Source organism: Lagopus muta, chromosome 4 (assembly GCF_023343835.1).
Source record: "Lagopus muta isolate bLagMut1 chromosome 4, bLagMut1 primary, whole genome shotgun sequence".
Lineage (NCBI taxonomy): Eukaryota > Metazoa > Chordata > Aves > Galliformes > Phasianidae > Lagopus > Lagopus muta.
The window spans coordinates 62,324,877-62,346,973 of record NC_064436.1 but is presented as its reverse complement, the minus strand read 5'-3'; the positions used below and the strand labels follow the sequence as shown (position 1 = coordinate 62,346,973).

At 35.8% G+C, this 22,097-nt stretch overlaps 1 protein-coding gene across 4 annotated transcripts in view; it reads left to right on the top strand.

Annotated features, from left to right (window-relative positions):
* Positions 1-22,097, top strand: part of HTT (huntingtin) — a 79,108-nt gene that overhangs the window by 13,481 nt on the left and 43,530 nt on the right. For 2 of the 4 annotated variants that reach the window (XR_007376226.1, XM_048941340.1), the window contains exons 8-27: positions 51-229; positions 725-929; positions 1,783-1,830; positions 4,918-4,998; positions 5,362-5,870; positions 7,546-7,669; positions 7,936-8,054; positions 8,922-9,033; positions 10,352-10,492; positions 11,288-11,446; positions 11,543-11,640; positions 13,148-13,287; positions 13,807-13,870; positions 14,255-14,355; positions 15,123-15,269; positions 16,197-16,317; positions 16,494-16,570; positions 19,271-19,422; positions 21,053-21,255; positions 21,958-22,084. Coding sequence is in view for 3 of the 4 variants with exons in the window: in XM_048941340.1 (XP_048797297.1) it covers positions 51-229; positions 725-929; positions 1,783-1,830; positions 4,918-4,998; positions 5,362-5,870; positions 7,546-7,669; positions 7,936-8,054; positions 8,922-9,033; positions 10,352-10,492; positions 11,288-11,446; positions 11,543-11,640; positions 13,148-13,287; positions 13,807-13,870; positions 14,255-14,355; positions 15,123-15,269; positions 16,197-16,317; positions 16,494-16,570; positions 19,271-19,422; positions 21,053-21,255; positions 21,958-22,084 (2,907 nt within the window). In the remaining variant the exon portion in view is untranslated. The remainder of the gene's footprint in view (positions 1-50; positions 230-724; positions 930-1,782; positions 1,831-4,917; positions 4,999-5,361; positions 5,871-7,545; positions 7,670-7,935; positions 8,055-8,921; positions 9,034-10,351; positions 10,493-11,287; positions 11,447-11,542; positions 11,641-13,147; positions 13,288-13,806; positions 13,871-14,254; positions 14,356-15,122; positions 15,270-16,196; positions 16,318-16,493; positions 16,571-19,270; positions 19,423-21,052; positions 21,256-21,957; positions 22,085-22,097) is intronic. The other 2 variants (XM_048941341.1, XM_048941342.1) reach the window with 2 other exon arrangements.

The following is a 22,097-nucleotide window of genomic DNA, read 5'->3' as shown; positions in this document are numbered from 1 at the left end:
TGTTTTGAAGTTAACCATCGTCAGTAAGTTTATTCTGTTTTTACCTCCAGGCTTGTTGGTTCCTGTAGAAGATGATCATCCTACACTTTTAATTCTGGGTGTTTTACTTACACTGAGGTATCTCATACCCTTATTGCAACAACAAGTAAAGGATACCAGCCTGAAAGGCAGTTTTGGTGTAACAAGGAAAGAAGCAGAGATTTCACCTTCACCAGAACAGCTTATACAGGTAGAACTTATGAGGAATAACTAACCAACCTGGAGAACATTCAAAGTGGAGTGGGAGGATAATCTTTCATGTAATACAACGAAATGCTAGTTTGGCATTGAAGGTTTCAGGCTCTTCATCTTGGTAATTGATAGTTTGTCTATTGTTTGGCATTCCTGGTAAATAATTTTGATAACAAGAAATCTGAGAAAAATGCTTGTTAGGTGCTCCTGAGGAAGCCAATGAACTTCATTAACATTAAAGCATTATTTGATTCTTCCTTCTCTAACAATTAAGCGAGCATCTTAATGGAAGCTTCTACTGGAAAGGAGGTTAAATGGCTAGAATTAAATAAACTTTTACCTGGGAAAAGGGTAATGAAGATTAGATAAACCTTATCTGTCATTTTTAATGCATTTAAATGCATTTTTAATGAGATTTTACGTGGCATGGGAAAGCAAATGTAGTACGTTGTGTCTTTACAGAAACTTACTCCAGTACTTTGTTGTTTTTCAGGTTTATGAGTTGACTCTGCATTACACTCAGCATCAGGACCATAATGTTGTAACTGGAGCTTTAGAATTACTACAGCAGCTCTTTAGAACACCACCACCTGAACTTCTGCATGCTTTGACTGCCTTAGGTGGCATTGCACAGGTCAGTGTATCCAAAGATGAATCTGCCATCAGGAACCGCAGTGGGAGCATAGTGGAGCTCATAGGTAAGCTGTATTTTCGGTAATTTGAGTTAAATTGAGGTGATGGGTTCTTTCCTTGATGTAATCTGAAAGTGTGAAGTGTAGAATAGAAGTTGTAAAAGTATACATAGCATTTTTCCAGGTACGGGATAAGACCCCCTGCCATCCCCCCTTTAAGTGGGTATGCATCTGTTGAGTAATGAGAAACTCCAAAATAATTTTTTTTTTTTGTTGGTGTTTTCTTGTTTACACAGAGCTGGTTAACAGTGGTGACTGATTTCTTTTCACATTTATGTTCTTTTCACTAAGCACCTGACGATTGTGACTCATAGAAAGCTGATCTAACCAGAATTTATGTTTTTACATGTGTTAACTAAGCATTTTGTGCTGAATGAGAAAACTAGCATGGAACTAAAGCATGACCTTAGTTTATCCATAACTTTTAAAATCAGTTATTAATGAAGTGCATGTTCTTAAAATTGTCTTTTAAATGCTACTTACCTCTTTGAAAACAATCAATCTCTGGCTGGATTTCTATAAGGACTTCTTTGGACTATCGAATCACTCTAGTATTGCTGCTCTTAGAAGGTAATTCATTAGCCAGGAGCAATCATAGCAGTGAAATTAAAAACACTTTTTTTTAAAAAAGCAAACTTTGCTCAATTTGCATAGAAAATTAAAAAGTCATTTGATGGTGCATGATGCAAACAAACAAAAAAAACAACACCCAAACTTCATAAGGAAAAAGTTTGCTATTTTTTTCCTGGCTTTGTTTTTTTGTTTTTTTTTTTAACTTCCCATCTGTGGTTGTTAGAATTCCTTCATGATTGCAGCAACTCTCTCTTTGCCCTGATATGTTACTTTCTGTGATTTGCAGCTGGAGGGGGGTCTTCATGCAGCCCTGTTCTTGCAAGAAAGCATAAAGGTGATTATTTCCGAAATCTAATCTTTAATTGCATTCTTCTCTGATTTTTATTTCCTCTCCCATTTCACTGTCTTGCTGAGCTCTGGTCTTCATTCACAAATGCCTTCCTGTTTTCAGCTGATTTTAATCACAGTAAATCTTAAAATAATTCTGAGATAATTTCTGGTGGTTTCAACCAAGACATTCTAAAATTATTCAAAGCTCATTCTTATTTTTGCTGTAGTGCAATAGCAAAACTATGATGATAAATGCTGATGAAATTTTAATTTTTTAAGACCATGTTTAGAAGTATTCAACTGGGTGTTCTTCCTTTTGTCAGTAATGCTTAATCTTTAATGTAACTGACAAAACAGTTAACCTTCCTGTTTTTGGTAGGCATATTTTCTTGTTTCACTAATGCATGTGTATGTCTGCATGCTTTGATATGACGCTTTTTTATTAATTTTTCTGACCTGTCATTGATAACTGTGAATACTCATTCTGTGTTACACTGTGTATATTTTCATTTCTTTAGCAAGCAACGCATTCAGCAGGATTTTAAAAAATAAATCTCGCTCTGAAATCTTTTCTTAGTTTGTGCATAAAAGTACCTGGTTATTATATACTTTGATTAGTAAGTCACATCCATAATGGAATCACTCTAGATGCAGTTTGCAATAGATTTGTCATCTGACCAAGATATTGCTGCTACTGCAGTGAAACTGTGTGAGAGTCAGTGCAAGCACAGTAGGCAGAAAGGTGTTGAATACTATGAAAAGGTAAACTTCAGGGAAAGGTATTTTAAAACTAAACAGGATTAAACAGACTCAAAGGACTGCTCTAGCAACTAGCTTAATTTTTTTCTTCAAATGTGTCCTTCCATCTTTATTGCTCTAACAAGATACCTCAATATGAAATAGAGGGTAGAGCTCGGTAGAGAATGAGGTATAATATTTATCACTGCATCAATGAGCACTTGTTTGGAAACAACAGAGTGAATGAAAAGCTGCTCGGGATGTAGGTATTGCTGCAGCATCCTAAGGTGAGACAGAATGCAACAAATCAGAATAACAATGCATATAACTTTTAAAAGATGGTAGAATTGTGATGTTGATACTTTGAACTTGTAGTCTTCGGTGGAGATTTAATACTAATAGTGTGAATTCAATTAACTTGTTAAAACAGTAACCTTTCACTTTGCTGGCGAACACAGCTGAGCCATTATTTTATCCTGTTTTAATATCAAGATGCAAATGTTGTTTTGTGGTGTAGAAAATGGTATAAGTGAATTTAAAGATATCTGTTCAGGTTTTGCATTTTGTACAGCTTTAATCTTAAATTCTGAACTGTTCATTTCCTACCACTCTTCATTATAGGAAGAAGGGAAGAAGTGAGATTATCCTCTTTCTTGAAGTCGTTTTGCATTTTAATGACATATACAGTACTAGAGTTGAGCTGCTAGCCATAGGTGAAACATCTCTAGCTATAATATTCTTTCGTATGTTTAAAATGAAACTGATCTACAGAGATCTGTGACCCTCATGTTGGAACTCATCTGTGCCATATATTTTCAATTATAGTGCTTCAGAACATCTTTATTTTGGAGCAGCTGGCCTATGACGGCTTGTTTGTTTCAACCTTAGAAAATTATTTGGAAAGAAGGCTGAAAACTCATTTTTAAATGGAAGAATATGTTCTGTATCCTAACCGGTTTTAATTTATTTATTTATTTCAGAGGAACATTTTCCTATGGCTTGTTCTATAAAGTGATGTAAACATACAAAATGTAATATGCCCAATCGGTGTTTTTCAATGTCCTTCTTCTTTCACACCCTTTTAAAGGTGATCAGCTGTAGAAAACAGAAGAAAACTCTGGTTTGTTTCAGTGAAATGGATTTGAATTTTGGAAAGAGTAGAGAATGATGTGCTATCTTTCCTGCTTGGGGTTGGGAATTCCTTGTGCAGTTTTACCCATTCTTGTGGGAATGAGCAGTTCTCAATAATTGCTGTGTTGTTTTGCACAGAACATGCACAAAAATTTCGTGTTACCTTTCTGCCTTAGGTTTGAATGGCATAAAACATACTTTTGTGGAGGAAGATAGAGTTGTGCAGTTGCGATAGAGAAATGAGTACAAAAGTCTATTAATGCTTTTTTCCACTGATTAGTTATATGAAATATAAAACCATTCACCTGCAGTTGTCAGAACATTGATATCTTGCATAGTAAATCTTGGACTGCTGGTGAAATTTATTCTAAAGTGCAAAACAGGCTTATGTCTTACCAGTTGTCATGAATACCTCTGAGCAAATGGCTTGCAAGATGCAGAAGGATGGCTTCAGTTGTTCTCTCTTTTCAGTAGAGCTGAATCTCTGTTTTACTCCCAGGCAATGAGCATCTGCAGGTATCTTTCTCTCTCCACTGCCTCTATTTAAAATAGACTTTAAACTGTGAGTAAAGGAACTGTAAGATGGTTGTGTTAGGCTGTAAGTGATTCTCGTTCTTCCTGTGGCAAAAGCCTCACTAAAGATTTTTGCCTTAGTGGCTCCTGGACCTTAATGGATTTTGTCCATATTTCATCACTCTTTCCCACTTATGTTGTCTTGTGCTTCTTCCCCTGAGCATTTTCACTTCTTTCATCATTGGAATTTCAGGCTCCAACCTGGGAGTAGCCTTTGACTGATGATTTTAATAGCCATTAAGAAAGAGGCTATTTTATTATTTGTGGTGCTTATTGTCCCTCTGAGTTGAGGGCAGACATCCAGATGCCTTAGTAAGGTGACATACTTGAAGAAGTTAGTGGGATTTTAAGCACAGTCCACAAAAATAAACTAGAATAAATAAAGATATAAGTGGTTCCTGAGTAGTTAGACCATTCAGTAGAATTGCTTAGCTGTGTTTCTTCATTGCTGTTTCTTACCTGAAGAAAGATAGTGAGGGGTTGGATCTTTGCTTTCTTCATTCCTTTCTTTTTTCCATTTGTTGCCTGTCATAGCTTTGAAAACAATATTTGTAATAAACTTTTAAGTATCTTCAACTGTTAATCATTTCATAACCATTTCCAGTTGACTCTGAAAAACTGTAGACCTCTTTCTTCTGTTACTTCCCAGGTAAAATACTTCTTGGTGAAGAGGAAGGTTTGGAAGATGATGCTGAAACCCGATCAGATGTCAGCGCTGCATCATTTGCAGGTAGTAAACATTCATTCTAGTGTTGCTGCCAACCCGTGTTACTTTATAATAAAGCATTTCTTTTACTGTGGGTACATAAAATATAGAAGTCTGTTATGATAACTGCTAAGTGGATTGGCACTCAGAGGATGTCATAACCTTAAATGCTCTTTGGTATGAAATATATACTTACATAATGAAGTTGACTGCCTATTTTTTTTTTTTTTAAGCATCATTGAGGTACTGATATAGATGTAGTGAAATAAAGGTGAGGGAGGAGATGCCTTGGAGATGATTACCTCTCTACTGTAGTAATGTAGGACATAATATTAAAGTGTCCATTTAAAGAATAAAACGATTGATTCAAAAATCTCTGTTTTGCAGCTTCTGTGAAAGGCGAGATAACGAGTGAACTAGCTTCTTCATCGGGTGTATCAACAGCTGGGTCAGTAGGGAGTTCAGCTGCTGATCCTACTGGACACGATATCATTACTGAACAGCCACGTTCTCAACATACGTTGCAGTCAGACTCTGTAGACCTGTCAAGCTGTGATTTGACAAGTACAGCTACTGAAGGGGAAGATGATGATGTGCTTAGTCGAAGCTCTAGCCAGATCAGTGCTGTCCAGTCAGATCCCACTATGGACTTGAATGATGGTACACAGGCTTCCTCACCAATTAGTGATAGCTCTCAGACTACTACTGAAGGTCCAGACTCTGCTGTAACCCCTTCGGACAGTTCTGAAATTGTAAGTGTGCAACGGGCAGAGGGGGGATCCCCTTCTACTGAGGGTCCTGACATATCTCAGAGCTCTTCCATGGAGGGCCCAGACTTGGATTCCTCTACTTACTCGTCTTCTACTTTTCCATCCACAACAAATAACAATGGAAAGGTCAGCAGCTCGCACCCCTATTGGAGAGCTTGACCTCCTTTTAACACTTTCAATTCAGCAATAATTAAAAAATAAGAAGCTATCAGCAATCTGTTCAGTGTGTAGGTTGTAAGAAGGCAAGCATCAGCGGTTTTCCACTCACTGGAAGAATGTGAATATTGAAGGAAATATGTTCTCTTAACATAAACTTCAGTTTGTGTAGATCCATTAATAATTGTTTTGATGCAGAAGGACTAACGGAAGTGTTAAAGGGTGAACAGAATTTGGAATGCTAGAGGAATATTTTTGGAACCTAATGCTTCACACTGTCTTTTGCTTCTGCTTTTTCACTTGACAACACAAAGCATTTTTGTTCTTTCTATTCTCCTGGATGTATGTTGCATGATTTACTAATGCAGCAATTAAGTATTTAATAAATAGCTGAAGTATGCATACAGTATAGGTATGGTGTGAAATCAATCTATTAGGCAAGTGTATTATGAGGCTGTAAATAAAATAGCAAAAATATAATTATTTGGAGCTAGAAAAGAAAATGAGTTAGGGGGATAACATGAAATTTCTTCAGGGTTGTGGGTTTTTGGTTTGTTTGCCCCTCAAGTTTCCGAACTTTCGACTTAGGTTCACTGGTAGCATCTTTGGAAGATTAATAGTCTAATACCTAGTAAAATAGTAAGTTTACAGTTTTGACAAGCAATTACTCCTGCAAATGTGATCGAAAAGAGTGATGGTAATTGCACTCTCTGAATAAAACTTAGGCAGTAAAAGGTCAAAGTGAGAAGACATCTCACAATTGGCAAGTTAGATTTGTTGATGAATTGACAACTTGTGCATCTTGCAAATTCTTTCCACTGTTCTGTATATCAGTTTGCATAATATTTAATAACTAATGACAAATACATATATACATATTTTTTAATCTAACTGACAGACTTAAATGGCATCCCCTTTACCTGTGTGTGGGCCTTTCAAGTAATGATTTCCAGGTGCTTGTAAGATCAGGAGGTAACCAAAGAAGTATATTGTTTTTCTGATCATGACTTTTTTTTACTGTCTTTTGTTATGTTTTTAGTTTTTTGTCTCTTATGATTACTTTCCCCAAACTACTGTCCACAAACTGCATTGGTTTAAAGGATTAAAATCCTTTTCAGATGTGTCGATTTTAGCACTCTGATTTAGAGTGAGGGAATAAAATTATATTCAGACTCATTTGTCTTTTTTTGTTTAGTTTTCACTACATATTGAATCCTGAGTTTGATTTTTGTGTATTCAAGACAGGTGAGGTTATGGAGAGTTTGACAGCAAGGTAAAGTTCAAATTGTGACAGTGAAGCTGTTAGTTGTGGTTTGTAGCTAGTAAATCAGAGGGACAACTGTGTTTAGAATAAGGAGGCAGAGAGGGTTGTGGAAAAAGGTACTTGCTTACACGTTTAGCTTTCTCAGTGCTAACATCCAAGTTCTTGACTTGACCAGAAGACTATTAGATGTAATGATCCTATTGTAACTCAAACGTTGGAGTAGGGAGGGGATCTGCTTTGGGGCCTGCACGTAACTGTACACTAATGTATCAGGCTCACATTTGCTTTCACATTATTTCTCGATTACTAACACTGCATATTTAAACCTTATTACTGTGTGTTAAACTAAGCCATTGTAAGTACTGTCTTTATACTCCGTAGGTTTTGGAGGGTGCTGAAGGACAGTATTCTGGAATGCAAATTGGACAGCTGCAGGATGAGGAAGATGAAGCTGCAAATATTCTCCAGGATGATTCATCAGAGTCTTTCAGGAGTTCTTCTATTGGTATGTTGATAAATAAAAGGAAAAAAAAAAATAGAAATATCTTTAGGATAGATGTTACAGGTGAACCTGCTGTTTTTAGAGGCTGAAGACTCACTGAAACGAATGTGAAAAATGAACAGCCAGATCAAAATGAACTTTAAATGCTTCTAATGAATAACTTGTTTTGATCATTGCTAATTTATTTTTCGTGTTTTATAAATAAGCTCAATCCAAGTGTTTTTAATTTACATCTAAAATGGTATTTAATGAATTGCCTTTTTCTAAAGCTCTTCAGCAGCCTCACCTGTTGAAAACCATGAGCCATAGCAGGCAGCCTTCTGATAGCAGCGTTGACAGATTTCCATCAAAAGAAGATGCAGTGGAACCTATTGATCATGAAAATAAGGTGAGAAAAGTAGTCTTGTTTAAAATATAAAGCAACTAAGTTTAAAAAAAAAAGTTTGTGATCATGTAAATCAGTGATGAGCATGGGTAGCTTGTATATGTAGGATACTTCATTATGAGTCAAAGTAAAAAACATAAAATAATAAATCTGAGTCGTAGTATTTAATGTAAGATGAACACGCAAGTGTTAATCTTGAATGCAGCCATGAGCAAAACCATAACAGGTCTCATACTTAAGCTCCTGAGAATAGAAACCTCTTTTGTCTGCACACTAACAGTATACACCAATTACCTGAAATATTTTTGCTGCTAGCTGCATACATAACTGATCTCAGAAGTTACCTATGCCTTACTGTAGCCTCTCTTTCAGCAGAGATGCTCGTGTAGTTCTGACTGGTGGCTATCTCCTTCTTTGTGTTTTGACTTTAGTGTTGGGTCTTGTTCTGAGCTGGGACAAGAGGAGCTAGGTTTGTGACAGGCAGAGCTTAGATTAACTTGGGCTACTGTGTAAGTGTAAAACTGCAGAAAGTTGTTGGTGTTCTTTGGAAACAACTTAAGGATGAATTGCTTCTCATACAGAGTTTCCAAAGATCGTTGTATGGTATCAAAAAGTAGCTTATCAATACAAGTCTTGAGTAATTTCTATAATTAAAATTAAACTATATTAAACTCTGATCCTTGAGACAAGCTTGTCGAAAGCATTAAGTTTAAAAGGGTTTTTTTTGGAATATGTATTAAATGTATTTCATAGTATAAGCTCTGAAATTTTGGGAGTGTGCTGTACTTCTAAATCATGTTGTGCTTAATGTTTTATTTAAATAAAAAATTAAATTTTATCTCCATAAATCTTGTGATTTGCCTTCAACAGCCCTCCAGGGTAAAAGGAGACATAGGTCACTACACTGATGGAAATTCTGCGCCTTTAGTACATTGTGTTAGACTTCTGTCAGCCTCTTTTCTACTTACTGGGGAGAAAGGAGGTAAGTTTCTCTAGACTCATAATGGTTCTGATTTAGATGCTCATGCTAGACTGAAGAGAAACCTAGAAACACTTAAACATACACAATTTTTATAGTGAGTCCCATTTTGAATTATTTGATGTACAAAGTGTTGCTGTAATTTGCTTGTCTAATACTTAATTATATCTATCATTTATAAACTCTTGAGAGAGAAACCTAAGGGGCTGTTGCATCTTTGCACCTTTTTGTGGGGCCATCAGTTTATAGGTGGTGTGCACCTGGCAAAACAACCAAATAATCAGTATGTGATTTCAGTTGATAGTTAGGTGCTCAGTTTTTTGTCTCAAAAACCATCAGTACCTAAAAGCTAAAGAAATAATTTTCTCAGTCACAGTCCATTCTACAGAAACTCCTAAAAACAAGTTTAAAAGACCATAGTTCTAATATTTTTACAATAGTTTGTTTGTATCGCTTAATTTGTGATACATAAATCAAGATAGGTAGTATCTCTTTTTTTAGCTTTATCTGCTAGCTGTGTTTTCATTCAGGGATGTTTGTCTGTTTGTTTTAAAAAATAATCCAAGGTAGTAATATGATTGTCCCTACTTATGCTTGGGAAATGTACCTCCAGGAATTAAGTGATTTCAGTATAAGAAAGCAGAGAACTGGGCTAAGGTTTTCAAAGACCTAGCTGGAACTCCAATTTCAACCTTTTTCTCGCTTCTAACACCTAGATGCCTTTGTGTATGCTAGTGTGGCCTTTTTTTCTTTTTTTTTTTTTTAATATATATGACAGTGAAAGGTAAAACCTCTTTGAGAGCAAGCAATTGCTAGAAGAGGCTTGCGTGGGTCGAAAGAGGAGTCATTTACCTTTCTTGAAAATGTCCATACAGGCTTTTTCTGAGAAGCCTGTACGATACACACACTTGTTTTAGTTTTTTCCTCTGGGAAGTCTGTCACAAGTACATGTGTGTATGTAATTATGACTGAAGTGAGCATTTCAAGTCTGTCTGTTCTTTTTCTAAACTATTACTTGTTAACTGCTCTGCTAATGTACCACTCCTGGAAAGGCAACATAGCAGCTGCGTTCTCAGCAGTGAAGGAAGTGAGCCTAGAAGTGAGGGGTTACTGTCATTATTTATTATACTGTCTTCTTCCTCCTCCCAATAAGTAAATAAATAATTGCTTGCTACCGCTAATAAGCTGGAAGTACTTGCTCTGGCCTCAATATCTTTTTCTGTTTTATTCAGACTATAAGCTATTTATATTATAAAGAGTTATTAATTAATTTAGAAAACAAATTAGGAAGCTTTTCAACATTTTATTTTTCTTTTACTAGCTTTAGTTCCAGATAGAGATGTGAGAGTCAGTGTAAAAGCCTTGGCAGTAAGTTGTGTTGGAGCAGCTGTTGCCCTTCATCCCGAGTCATTCTTCAGCAAATTGTATAAAATACCCCTGGAAGCAATGGGAGAAGATTATGGTATGTTGTAGTTCAGATCTTTTTTAATAATATGTTTGGGTTTTCAAATAAGTGAGGCAGCATCTGTATTGAAAACTCTTTAAATCCAAATGTTGCATCAGTTTGTATTAACTCAGACGAGTAAAAGTTATTTTAATACAACTTCTACATAAAAGTTGCTTATTTCTCATTAGATTAGTTTTTATGAATAATAAAATGTGATCTTAAAAATTATACAGTATAGTCAACACAGACTTGGAGAATTCAGCTGTTTCGCTGCTGATAGTGGTAAAACTGGGGTGTTGACCAGAACATTTTCTTAGATTCCCCATAGAATTTTGGTTTTGATTGCAATACAACATCAGATTTAGATTAGATATTAGGGGAAATTTTTTACTCAGAGGGTGGTGAAGCACTGGCACGGGCTGCACGGAGAAGCTGTGGACGCCCCATCTTCGGAGGTGTTCGATGCCAGGCTGGACAGGTGGGCCCTGGGTGATCTGATCTAATGGGTATCAACCCTGTCCATAGTAGGAAATTGGAACTGGTTGGGCCTTAAGGTCCCACCCAAGCCAGTCTATGATTCTCTGATGTGATTGACCAGTGGTTTTAGATATAGTAGTTGGTATGAGTGGTATGATTAATATGTTTAATACGTTTAAGAGATCTGTGTAAGTTAGACCAAAGAAAGGTTTACTAAGAAAATATGCTGGTGTTGATCCATATAGTCAGTACCTCCACTGAAACATTTTTAGGGATCAGTTGAATTTAAGACAAGTATCTTTAAAATAAAGTAGTTGTAACTTGTTTTCCTAGAGGAGCAGTATGTATCAGATATTCTGAACTACATTGACCATGGAGATCCCCAGATTAGAGGAGCTACTGCTATTCTCTGTGGAACAATTATCAATTCTATTCTACTTAAATCACGCTTTGATGTGGAGAAATGGCTAGTAAATGTCAGAAGCTCAACAGGTAACTTTTTTTTTTTTTTTTTTTTTAAAGTGCATCTCTTCTTTTCTGTAGCCAAAACATTCTTTTGTTTCATTATTCTGAATTCTTTTTTGTTAGGAAATCTCTTTTCCTTGGTAGACTGCATACCTCTATTACAGAAAACACTGAAAGATGAGTCCTCTGTTACATGCAAGCTGGCTTGTACAGCTGTGAGGGTAAGCAGAAGTAATTATCTATTTGCATTACCATGCAGACCACAGGGACATTATTTGCTGTCTAGGATCCACTATTCTCAGGTATGTGAACGTGGAGCTGAGAAGATCTCTTCCTCAGTAAGTTGGTTCTAGAAAACGTGGATTTCAGGCATAAACACAGAGGAACAAACAACTAGAAAATAATAATGTTGGTAGATCATGTAATAGTATAAAGACAGTATCTTGGGTAATGAAAAATGTACAGGTATGAGCTGTAATGTGAAGTTAATCAGCATAGGGCAAGCGCGTTAAGTATAAAGATTACTTGGGCTTGGCAGGGAAGTACAAATGTCTGTCACCTGGATTATTCTGTTTGGAAATCAAAGAATAAATGAGAGTAATGACAAGGAAAATAATCATTGTTTTTTGATATAATTAAAAAATAAAAATGAAACTGAGACAGATCTTAAAAAAATAATTGCTGTAAAATGGGTGATAGATCCTTCAGGCAATTGTTAAAATAGAAATGATAGCTGAATTTATGAGTTCAGGTTACAATCTGAAAATTTTATTTCTGTAATAAAATCATTGAAAATTGTCCTGTTAAATAGCAGAGTGATATTTCCTTGAGAAATTTTTAAAAATACTCAAAAAAATAGGAGAGTGAAGACAAAATGGAGACCAAAGGAAATTAATACACCAGTGAAAGGCATAGTGTGACTGAATTACAGCTTAGGCGTCAGTGAGACAGTGTGGCTTTTAGTGTGACGTAGATATTTGTTGGATGAAATGATGATTTTATGAGATAAGAGGGATCTGTGGCGCATCTGAGGGATTTTCCATCTACTGGAATAATGCCATCCCTTTAAGCGACTGTTTCATGATCTCACTATTTATATGTAGTGGTTTGATTTGTGATTTAGTTTGATTTTAGAAGGTTTCAGTAGATATTGCTCAGTTCAGACAACTTACACTAGTCAGTTATGACTTCTTACTCTCAGTACATAGGGCAGACTGACTACATACCGTTTAGCACAAATATTGAGAAGCATTTTGAGTTGCTAATCCTCAAATGAGAAAGTATGCTTTTGTGTAGTAAAATGAGACTCAGACTTTTTAAAGTTCTATAACTTTTGGAAAAGGTCACACATTCATATTGTTGAGCAGTCATTAAAATGAGGAAGCAGGACTTGTTCAAAATCTGGAAATCAGAACCAGCTGAAATATCCCAGGGAAACTATCTGAGGTTGTTTTTGAATAGATAATATTAAGTGTTCTTAAGCTCCCTTATTTGGATGGGCGTCCTCTGAAGCTTGGATTCCTCTTAGGAGTTTAAATTCAGCAGCAGGTTTTAGAAGTTTTCATGGGGTTAGCCTTCCCAAGTAGCTACCACTGGTGCCTTTTCTGCTAGCTCTTAAGCAATAACTTTTCAGTGTATGTTAAATAAAACAGATGTTGGTAGTCAAGCACAATTGAATTTAGAAAAACTTTTCTGTAGTATAACTGAAAGTTGTTTTTTTCTTTTCAGCATTGCATCATGAGCTTGTGTAGTAGCAGTTATAGTGAACTAGGCTTACAATTAATTGTTGACCTTCTTACGCTGAAGAACAGCTCATACTGGCTAGTGAGGACAGAACTTCTGGAAACACTTGCAGAGGTGGATTTTCGGTAAGTGTTTATATTTTCCACAAGCTTTGTAACAGCAAAGATGCTGTACACAGGATGCTGGAACAGCAGTGGAGAGCTTTTCCTTCTGAAAAATTTGAGTTCCATAAAACTAGTTCAGACCAATCATTTGTGTAACAAATATCCGAATTCCTTTTATTCAAGTTACTGGGATTAATAATACTGTATGGGAGATTTTAGTTTAATCTGTTTATCTAAAGGTGTCTTGAAACAGTGATGTTGGGAACGTGTTACCATCTTTTCAAAACTGTCTGATACAGTTTTAAAGGGTAAATAAAGGTTTTTATTAGGGAAATGTAATTCTTCTGTTGCACTAGCCAGATAGTAGTTCAGCAAGTAACCTTCCTTTTCTAAAGCCAACCAATCGTGTGTGTACTTATCAGGTTTTCTCTGCAGCTGTTTTTTCAAAAATAAGCATATAAACCAAATGCCCACAGCACTGAAGATAGATTAATAACCTACAATGTTAGCTAATATATCTTAAATTGTTTTTTATCATAGGCTAGTCAGCTTTTTGGAAGGAAAAACTGACAGCTTGCACAAAGGTGTTCATCATTATACTGGTGTAAGTAAATTATTCAATCAGTATGTTTTGTTTCTGGATTAAAATACCAGTGGAATTTTGGTATTTCGTGTTTAAATTTGGTCAGTACTGATAGATAAATGTTTTGTATGTGTTAGACTCATGTTCTGACACAACAATTGGGAAGATATTGTGCTACTGAGATACCAGTATCTTCGTGTTCTCTGATCTGTTTGTGGTTTTGCTTGTTTTTAAAATTAAAAACCTTCCTGCATTTCTGTATTTAAATAATATTTTTTGCAATTTAGCGTAAAGATTATTTCATGGACTTGTATAACAAAAGAAATCTCACTTATTACTCTTTTAGCATTCTGGTCAAATGATGAAAGTGTTCCATTTACTTCACTGTACTAATTTATTCTATAGCTACTAAAACTTCAGGAGAGGGTGCTCAGTGATGTTGTAATCTGTTTGCTTGGAGATGAAGATCCAAGAGTACGACATGTTGCTGCAGCTTCATTAATGAGGTATGTAGGTATTTCAAACAATAGTTTATGAACATTTTCATTGTGGACATAAGAAGTAAAATAACCTCATAGTGTTGTTACGTTTTTATTTAAGTAAAGCAGAAGAGACAAATGCAGCTTAATTGTATCTGGAGCATGCATCATTCTAAATGATCAGAGAAGTTTGTTTTGCTTTTATTAGCATTACAGTTACATTTAACGATAATCATGTTTTGGGGATCACTTTCAGTTTAATTTTCTGCTTAAAACTTTGTGTGGAGGAGTGATTTGTTTAGTATCCTCACAGTAGCTGATGGACTTAAAGTGAAACAGTTCTTTTGGGTCATCCTAACTTGCAAACATGGTTTCTGTGTAGCATATTTTAAAGTTTTCATGCTTTTTGTTTAAAACTTGTTAAAAAGTGGCTGCAGTCTCTATGCTGCTACAGCTGCATTCACTGTCCAGAGGCACCAAACAGTAACAATTAGTTGGTAGTTAGTTTATTTCAATTCAAGAATGCTGACAGAGGAGTACTTCAGATAAGTGGTTGTTATAATCTGTATGGTAGAGATCCTATTGAAAAGACATACATATTTTTAAGCCACCGTGTGTGTAGAACATTCATTTTCTTTCTTTAATCGCAGTAGAGACGAGTTGTGTAAAGATGAATTCAGTGTAACAGTCCAATGAGTAACTATTTTAATTTACAGTTTGATTAGGATGTGCAGCTTTCTGAATTGTGTTTTACATGATTTCTAAATATTTTTCTTCTGGGCAATTTTGTCAAGGCTTGTTCCAAAGCTATTTTATAACTGTGATCAAGGACAAGCTGATCCAGTTGTGGCAGTAGCAAGGGACCAAAGCAACGTCTATCTGAAACTACTAATGCATGAAACACAGCCTCCATCTCACTTTGCAGTGAGCACTATCACTCGGTATGTTGTGTGGCTTGTCTCGCTTTAAAATGTGGATACATTTCAATTCATAATGCCTAAAATCATATTTAAATCCTGCTTATGCATTCTTAATCAAAATTGTAAAAGCATCTATGGTAGTTTTAGGCTCCATGGAAACAGGCTGAGGTTTAAAGGACAAACTGGTGTGTGAGTTTCTAGTGATATGTTTGTGCATTAGTTGTAGTGAGTTGTCATTCTGTGATGAGCTTCCTTCTCTTCATCCCAAGGTCACTCTATTTGTCTATTCAATTGCATAAGTGCACTGTTGCCAGCTAGTTGTGTTCTTCAGATATGTTAATCTGGGCTTATAGCTCTAAGCATCAAGTGACTGTCTTGTGTATAAATCCTAATTTTGATAGTGGAGTCTTGTTGCTGTGTTTTTGCTGCCAACTAGACTTTAAAGTTTGCTCCTCAGTCTTTAAAGACAGCCTGAGCTGTATGAATATGAAACCTCTTTGCTTCTATCAGTTGTAGAAGTTTTTAACTATGTACCTTTTCAATATATAATCTTGCTCATATAACTCAGGGTTCATATGTTGCATTTTTGAAACAGTGGGGCTTTGTGAGGTGCACATTCTCTACAGCAGTGTGTGAGCATGCAGAAATGTTAGATGAGTGCTAAGAGTAGCAGAGATTTATGCTGAACTAGTGAGGATTTCTGAAGCATAGTTAAATGCTGAGTTGGTCTTGTGTTTCTGCTAGCTAACAAAGAAATTTGGTTAATAAACTAAATATGAAAATAGAATTAGCTGGTATTTAGAATGTTCTCATACTTTGTATTTCTTAATACATTTGAACAAGCTGTCTATAAAACCTGCAATAGTAACTTAGGCCATGACCATTTTTTATTAAGGTATGTTTGAGCGTTAAGTGTGCGTTTTAGTACTATAAATATTTTTATTTCAGAACATACAGAGGTTACAATATGCTGCAAAGTCCAACAGATGTCACTATGGAAAACAATCTTTCAAGGGTTGTTGCTGCAATTTCCCATGCATTGACAATATCCACTACAAGATCACTTACAGTGAGTTTTCTGAGTCGCTATAACGGTTGACTTTTTTTTTGTTTTTTAAAAACTCCAGTGTATATGTATCTGCAGCTTTGGTATTGTGGCAATAACAATGTATTGAATTCTCACTTTTAAGGTATTTTGTTGTTGCTGACACTTCCAGTGATTCATGCTTGGTTTTGACTTTTCAGTTTGGCTGCTGTGAAGCTTTGTGTCTTCTCTCCACAACCTTTCCAGTCTGCACCTGGACTGTGGGATGGCACTGTGGGTATGTTCTTCATCCAGTATTCATGCTTCTAAAATTAATGCATATGAAAAAATAGTACTCTCCCTTGGGTATCAAATGTTCCAGTTTAGATATTTACTGTTAAGCTCATCTTAGGAGCTGCTCTTCTGTATGAAGTTGTTCACTATTGCCTCTGTCAGTGAGCTGTGCCACATGAGCCGTAAAACTAGCTACTGAAGATGTGCACATATTTACTTTCTTCATCACTGTTGATGATTTTGTTAAAATTTTGGAGAGCTGGTACTAAGTGTTAGCAGTTCTACTGCCTCCAATTAACCTGGTGCCCAGTTTGTGGAGTTGTGCATTTAGTTGTCTCCTTTTATAAGAATGGTCAGGTCATGCACTATCCCAGCTGAGACCAGGGCAAGTATACTTACAAGTATTTCTTCAGTAGGTTATAGTACCTTCGTATTTAGGTTAGTATGCATACTTGCTAAAAATATGTTTTGCATTTCTTTGTATGACTCTTAGGAGGCATTTCTACTCTTATTTAACTCTTATGTATCCTGAAGCTTAATTACAATTTTTTTTTTCTTTTTAAATAATACTCCCTTTGCTTGTCCTCAAGTCTTTCCAATTCCCATTCTGGGTATAAGTGTGTCATGTTTGGTATGTGCTCTACAAGATGTCTTTTGTCTTAGATGACTAGACTGCGGGTCTAGTTCTATAAATTGTTATAACAAGTGAAATGCATTGGTATGTGATCAGTGTTTAGCCAAGAAACAAAATTAATGCACAGCGCTTTTAGGAGCTGAGTTGGTTATCTAATAATGTATGTCTGTATGGGTCTTCTTAATGTTTCTCATCCAAGCTGCTTAGAATTTTAGCACTCTATTTTTTTATCCTTTCAACTTTTAACCTAGTTTGCTTTGTTTTGAATATTCCTTCCTTATTTTTGCAGACTTGCAACGACGTTTTCTGTTCTACATAGCTTAAAAAACCTATATTTAAGATGCACCAAGCATTCATAGCTGATGCAGTGACATAACCTCTACCCTTTGCTCTGATCCTTTCTTTACGAGTTTTGAACCTATGTTCGTATTAATTTGGATTTTATTTTCGTTGCATGATGTGAGCATTTATCGTACTGGAAAGTAAGATTGCAAATTTGGACCTCTTATGTGAGACACGAGAGTTTTTACAGAAATTCTTTTCTGTCTTTCGAAGTCTTGAAATTTTTATGGTTTAACAGCCATTGGAACTGCTGCATTCCTGTGTAAAATTCAGCATTGTACGAATTATGGTTTCTAATCTGTATGTAAAGTAAACAACATCTGCATATTAAAAGATATGATATTAAATATATTATCATATTAAGTATATATTAAAATACATTTTTAAATGAACTGCACTGTAATTCCTAGTGTAGTTTTGTAAAAAAAAAAAAAAAAAAAAAAGCTTATTGTAAATTTTATTTTCTGAAATTGTTCTAATTATGCTAAACCTGAAAGACTAGATTAAAAGACTTTTGAATTTAAAAAGAAATGATCTTCAAAGAGACCCTTTATGCAGAGGTGACATAAGGTCTTTTCCTGAAATAAAGCTGTAGTCTTGTACAGGTCTAAATGTTTGTTTTGCTGGATCCTGCACTTTGGCCACAACCCTGTGCAGTGCTACAGGCTTGGGGCTAAGTGGCTGGAAAACTGCACAGAGGAAAAGGATCTGAGAATGCTTGTTGACACCTGGCTGGACATGAGCCTTCAGTGTTCCCACATAGCTAAGAAGGCTAACAGCAGTGTAGCCAGCAGGAAGGGGGAAGTGATTGTCCCTCTGTACTCTGTGTGGGGATGGCCACACCTTGAGTATTGTGTTCCCATTTTGGGCCCCTTGCTACACAAAAAAGACATTGAGGCCCAGAGTGTATCCAAAGAGGGTCAAGTGAAGGTGGTAAAGGGTTGGAGCATGTCTTATGGGGAGCAGCTAAGGGAACTGGGATTGTTTTGCTTAGAGAAAAAGAGGCTCAGGGATGATGTTATCACTCCATTAGTGCCTGAAAACGAGGTTGTAATGAGGTGGGAGTCAGTTTTTCTCCTGGGTAAAAGTGGTAGGACAAGAGGAAATGATTTTAAGTTGCTCCAGGGGAGGTTCAGGTTGGATATAAGGAAAAATTTCTTCTCAGAAAGAGTAGTGGGGCATTGGAACAGGCTGCCCAGGGAGGTGGAGGAGTCACCAACTGTGAAGATGTTAAAGAAATACGTTCATGTGGCACTGAGTGGCGTGGTTTAGTGGGCCTGGTGGAGATGGGTTGATGGCTGGATGATTTTATTATTACAATGGCCTAAATTCTTCCTACTTTGCTAGGTAGCAAAAAAAATTTTATGCAGTAGCTTACATCTCCTGTCCCTACTTTGCATATTTTCAATCCTTTTAACTGGAGATAGTTCTAAACCATAGCATATAGCAAGTAAATATTGAATTCATCTGTTGTTCAGTAGATGTCACTAGCACCTTTGATACTTGCTATTTTTTAATAAATAAATAAAAAGCTCTTCAAGAATACAAAATATTTTCAGGTCTCTGCTGTAGATGTTTTTTTTTTAAACTCATATTCAAGTGTTAAATGTGTTGTTCTTTAGTACTGATTTTTTTTTTTTTTTTTAGGAGTAGTGGTTTAATTTAACTGTTAGTGTTCTTGAGGCTTCTCAAAAAAGAAATCATGACATTCTAAAATTGTACCTCTAGTGTTTCCCAGACAAGTCCTTCAGATGACACTCAGAAGGGCTGCACTGTTGGAATGGCCGGGATGGTCCTCTCTCTTCTTTCATCAACATGGTTCCCTTTGGACCTTTCTGCTCATCAAGATGCTTTGATTTTGACTGGAAACTTGCTTGCGGGTAAGGAAAAAAAGAAGTAACCCATCATTTTTACTATTAGCATCAGAACATCTTTATCTTTCCCTCTTGGGCAAAATACTGGGAAGATTGAGGAGAAGAAGTAGAGACAGAATTTTGCACTCATGAAGTTTGAAACACTTCTGGACAGTAGGCTTTTTTCTTCTGAACAGCTGAATTTCATCCACATTTGCTAGCTAGAAGTGTGGATTGATTTCTGCAGCCATGAAAACCAAAATGCGAACTGGGATCTGGTCATCATCTCTTCCCATTCCTCTGTTTGTTCTAGAAGTTGAAAGTTCTACTTGTGTTTTGTAAGACCTCTTTTACGTTGTAAGAGCTTTATGCGTTTTTAGGTTTAGAGTAATTTTTAAAAAATATTAAAGGATTCCTCAGGGTTCTCTTGACTAGTTTGCCGTTGCTTATAGCTTCATTGATAGCAATCAGATTGTGTGCACTTAAAAAATGTATCAAAAAATGAGTATCTTAATAAATTGGAGGTGTCTTCTAAGAACATAATTCCTTAAGGACACTCAAAAATATGTCTTGTATTTTTAAATGACTAAATATGCATTCACATGTATTTATGAAAGCAGCAACATAGCAAAGACAATGAAAACATTTTTACTCCATTAATCATGTAAGGGTAAGCACTTCAGCTGCTTACTAAGCATTTTCAGGTGTTCTTGTAAGAATATTGAAGTTCTGTAAAAGTTTCCGGAGGTGAAACAGTCTTTGAAAGTAAATTCAAAACATGTTAAGATTCATATATGTGTAACTAACTCTGCTTTTAAGCTGTGGAATGAACAAGTGACCTCATGAGATTCCTTCTTTTTTCTGTTGTGTGGAAGGGCAAGGCATGTTAGGTTAGTTAGATCTGGCATGTGCATCTTGGGTTTTTCCTATGCTGCTTTTGGAGGAGAGAGCTCTCCAGAGAAAAACTAATCCAGGGCTCATGCAACTGACAAATATTTTGCCATTTATTTGTTGGTTTATAAATGTTTCTTTCAGTTTTAGCAAACAAATTGAAACCAGTGTAGTTTTGATACTTCTTTTGCTAAATAGCTAAATTGCTGTTTAGTTCTACTATTATATTGCTTTCTGATAGATTTATTATGAGACAGCATGGAAAAGTCATGTAAGTGCTCTTGGAAACAGCCACTTCAGAATATCAGTCCTAGTAGACAAGAAGCTACTTCTAGTGAGCTGTAGTTCTGCCTTTTCTTGTTTTCTTTTTTTGTTTGCTTGCTTTGATTTTTCTTTTTTCTTTTTTTTTTTTTAGCACTAACATGGCTCTTGACCTTAATTCTCTTCTTCCTTGATAGAGGAAGTTTTATAACTTTTTTTAAAGAGGAATTCTATTTGCTTAGATTTCACTACTCTCAGCTAAGGCAGGCCATTTAGATACTACCTCAAAGTTGTAAATTTGCCCTAATTTGCTTAGGGGAAAGTCCAGTATGTTTATTGCAAGCTGGATATAAAGAGCTATCTTTTTTTTAATCTGTTTAAAACTGTGCTCATACTGCTATTTTTGAAATAAGCTCTTTTTCTGTTTGAATATCTATTCTTAAAGATGATAAACATTCTTAATTGCAAAATTTATTTTCTTTAACTGATCTGATTCCTGTTACAGCAAGTGCACCCAAGTGTTTAAAGAACCCTTGGAGTGCTGAAGAAGATTCAAACCAAGGAGCTGCAAAGCAGGAGGAACCGTGGCCAGCTCTGGCAGATCGAACTCTTGTTACTTTGGTAGAACAGCTCTTTTCTCATCTGCTGAAGATCATTAATATTTGTGCACATGTAATGGATGATGTTGCTCCTGGCCCAGCAGTAAAAGTATGCATTACAAACAAAATTGCATGACTTAAATATTGTTGAGTTCAATACTGTTCGAGGATAGGCATTTTAGAGCTGACACAGGCAACAGTCTCATCGCCTTCATTGTGTGGTGGTTTCACATCAGTAGGCAGCTGAGCTCCACCACACCGCTCTCACTCCCCTTTGTAAAAAATACAGGGGATGAAGAAAGGCTTATTGGTGAATGATCAAGCAGTAACTCTTGTCTTCTGAATGTCCAGCAGAAAAAGTTCTCATTTCTGAGATAAGTCATGTGAGATTTTTTGATGTTTATTATTTAGAGGTATCTATGTTTTGAGACTGAGTTAGTGACTGCAAGATAATGTTATTAGGATTAGTGATTTCTTAATGTTTTAGAAAAGTGTAGGGTGTTTTTTTTTTTTTTAACATTCTTTTATCTGGGATCAAAAGAACCTTTGGCCATTGACTTCTGTTTCTGTCTGGTTGGCTTGTGCTAAAGTTGAAAAGAAGACTAGGGAATATATTAAACTTCTTCCTTTTCACACAGGAAATCCATGTCATAAACCTAAAAGTTGAGACATTTGGTTAAACTGACAGTCAAATAAAAGGTAGTTTAAACAGTGTGTGAATATGCTTTATATTTTTATAGAAGAACAAAAGCTACTTTTGCATACATAATTAATAATGCTTTTTTTTTTTTTTTTTTTTTTTTAATTCTAGACAGCCTTGCCTTCTCTCACAAACCCACCTTCTCTTAGTCCAATTCGGAGGAAGGGGAAAGAGAAGGAGCCAGTAGAGCAGGTTTCTGTGCCAATGAGCCCTAAAAAAGGTGGTGAAACTAGTCCAGGTAGGCATACATA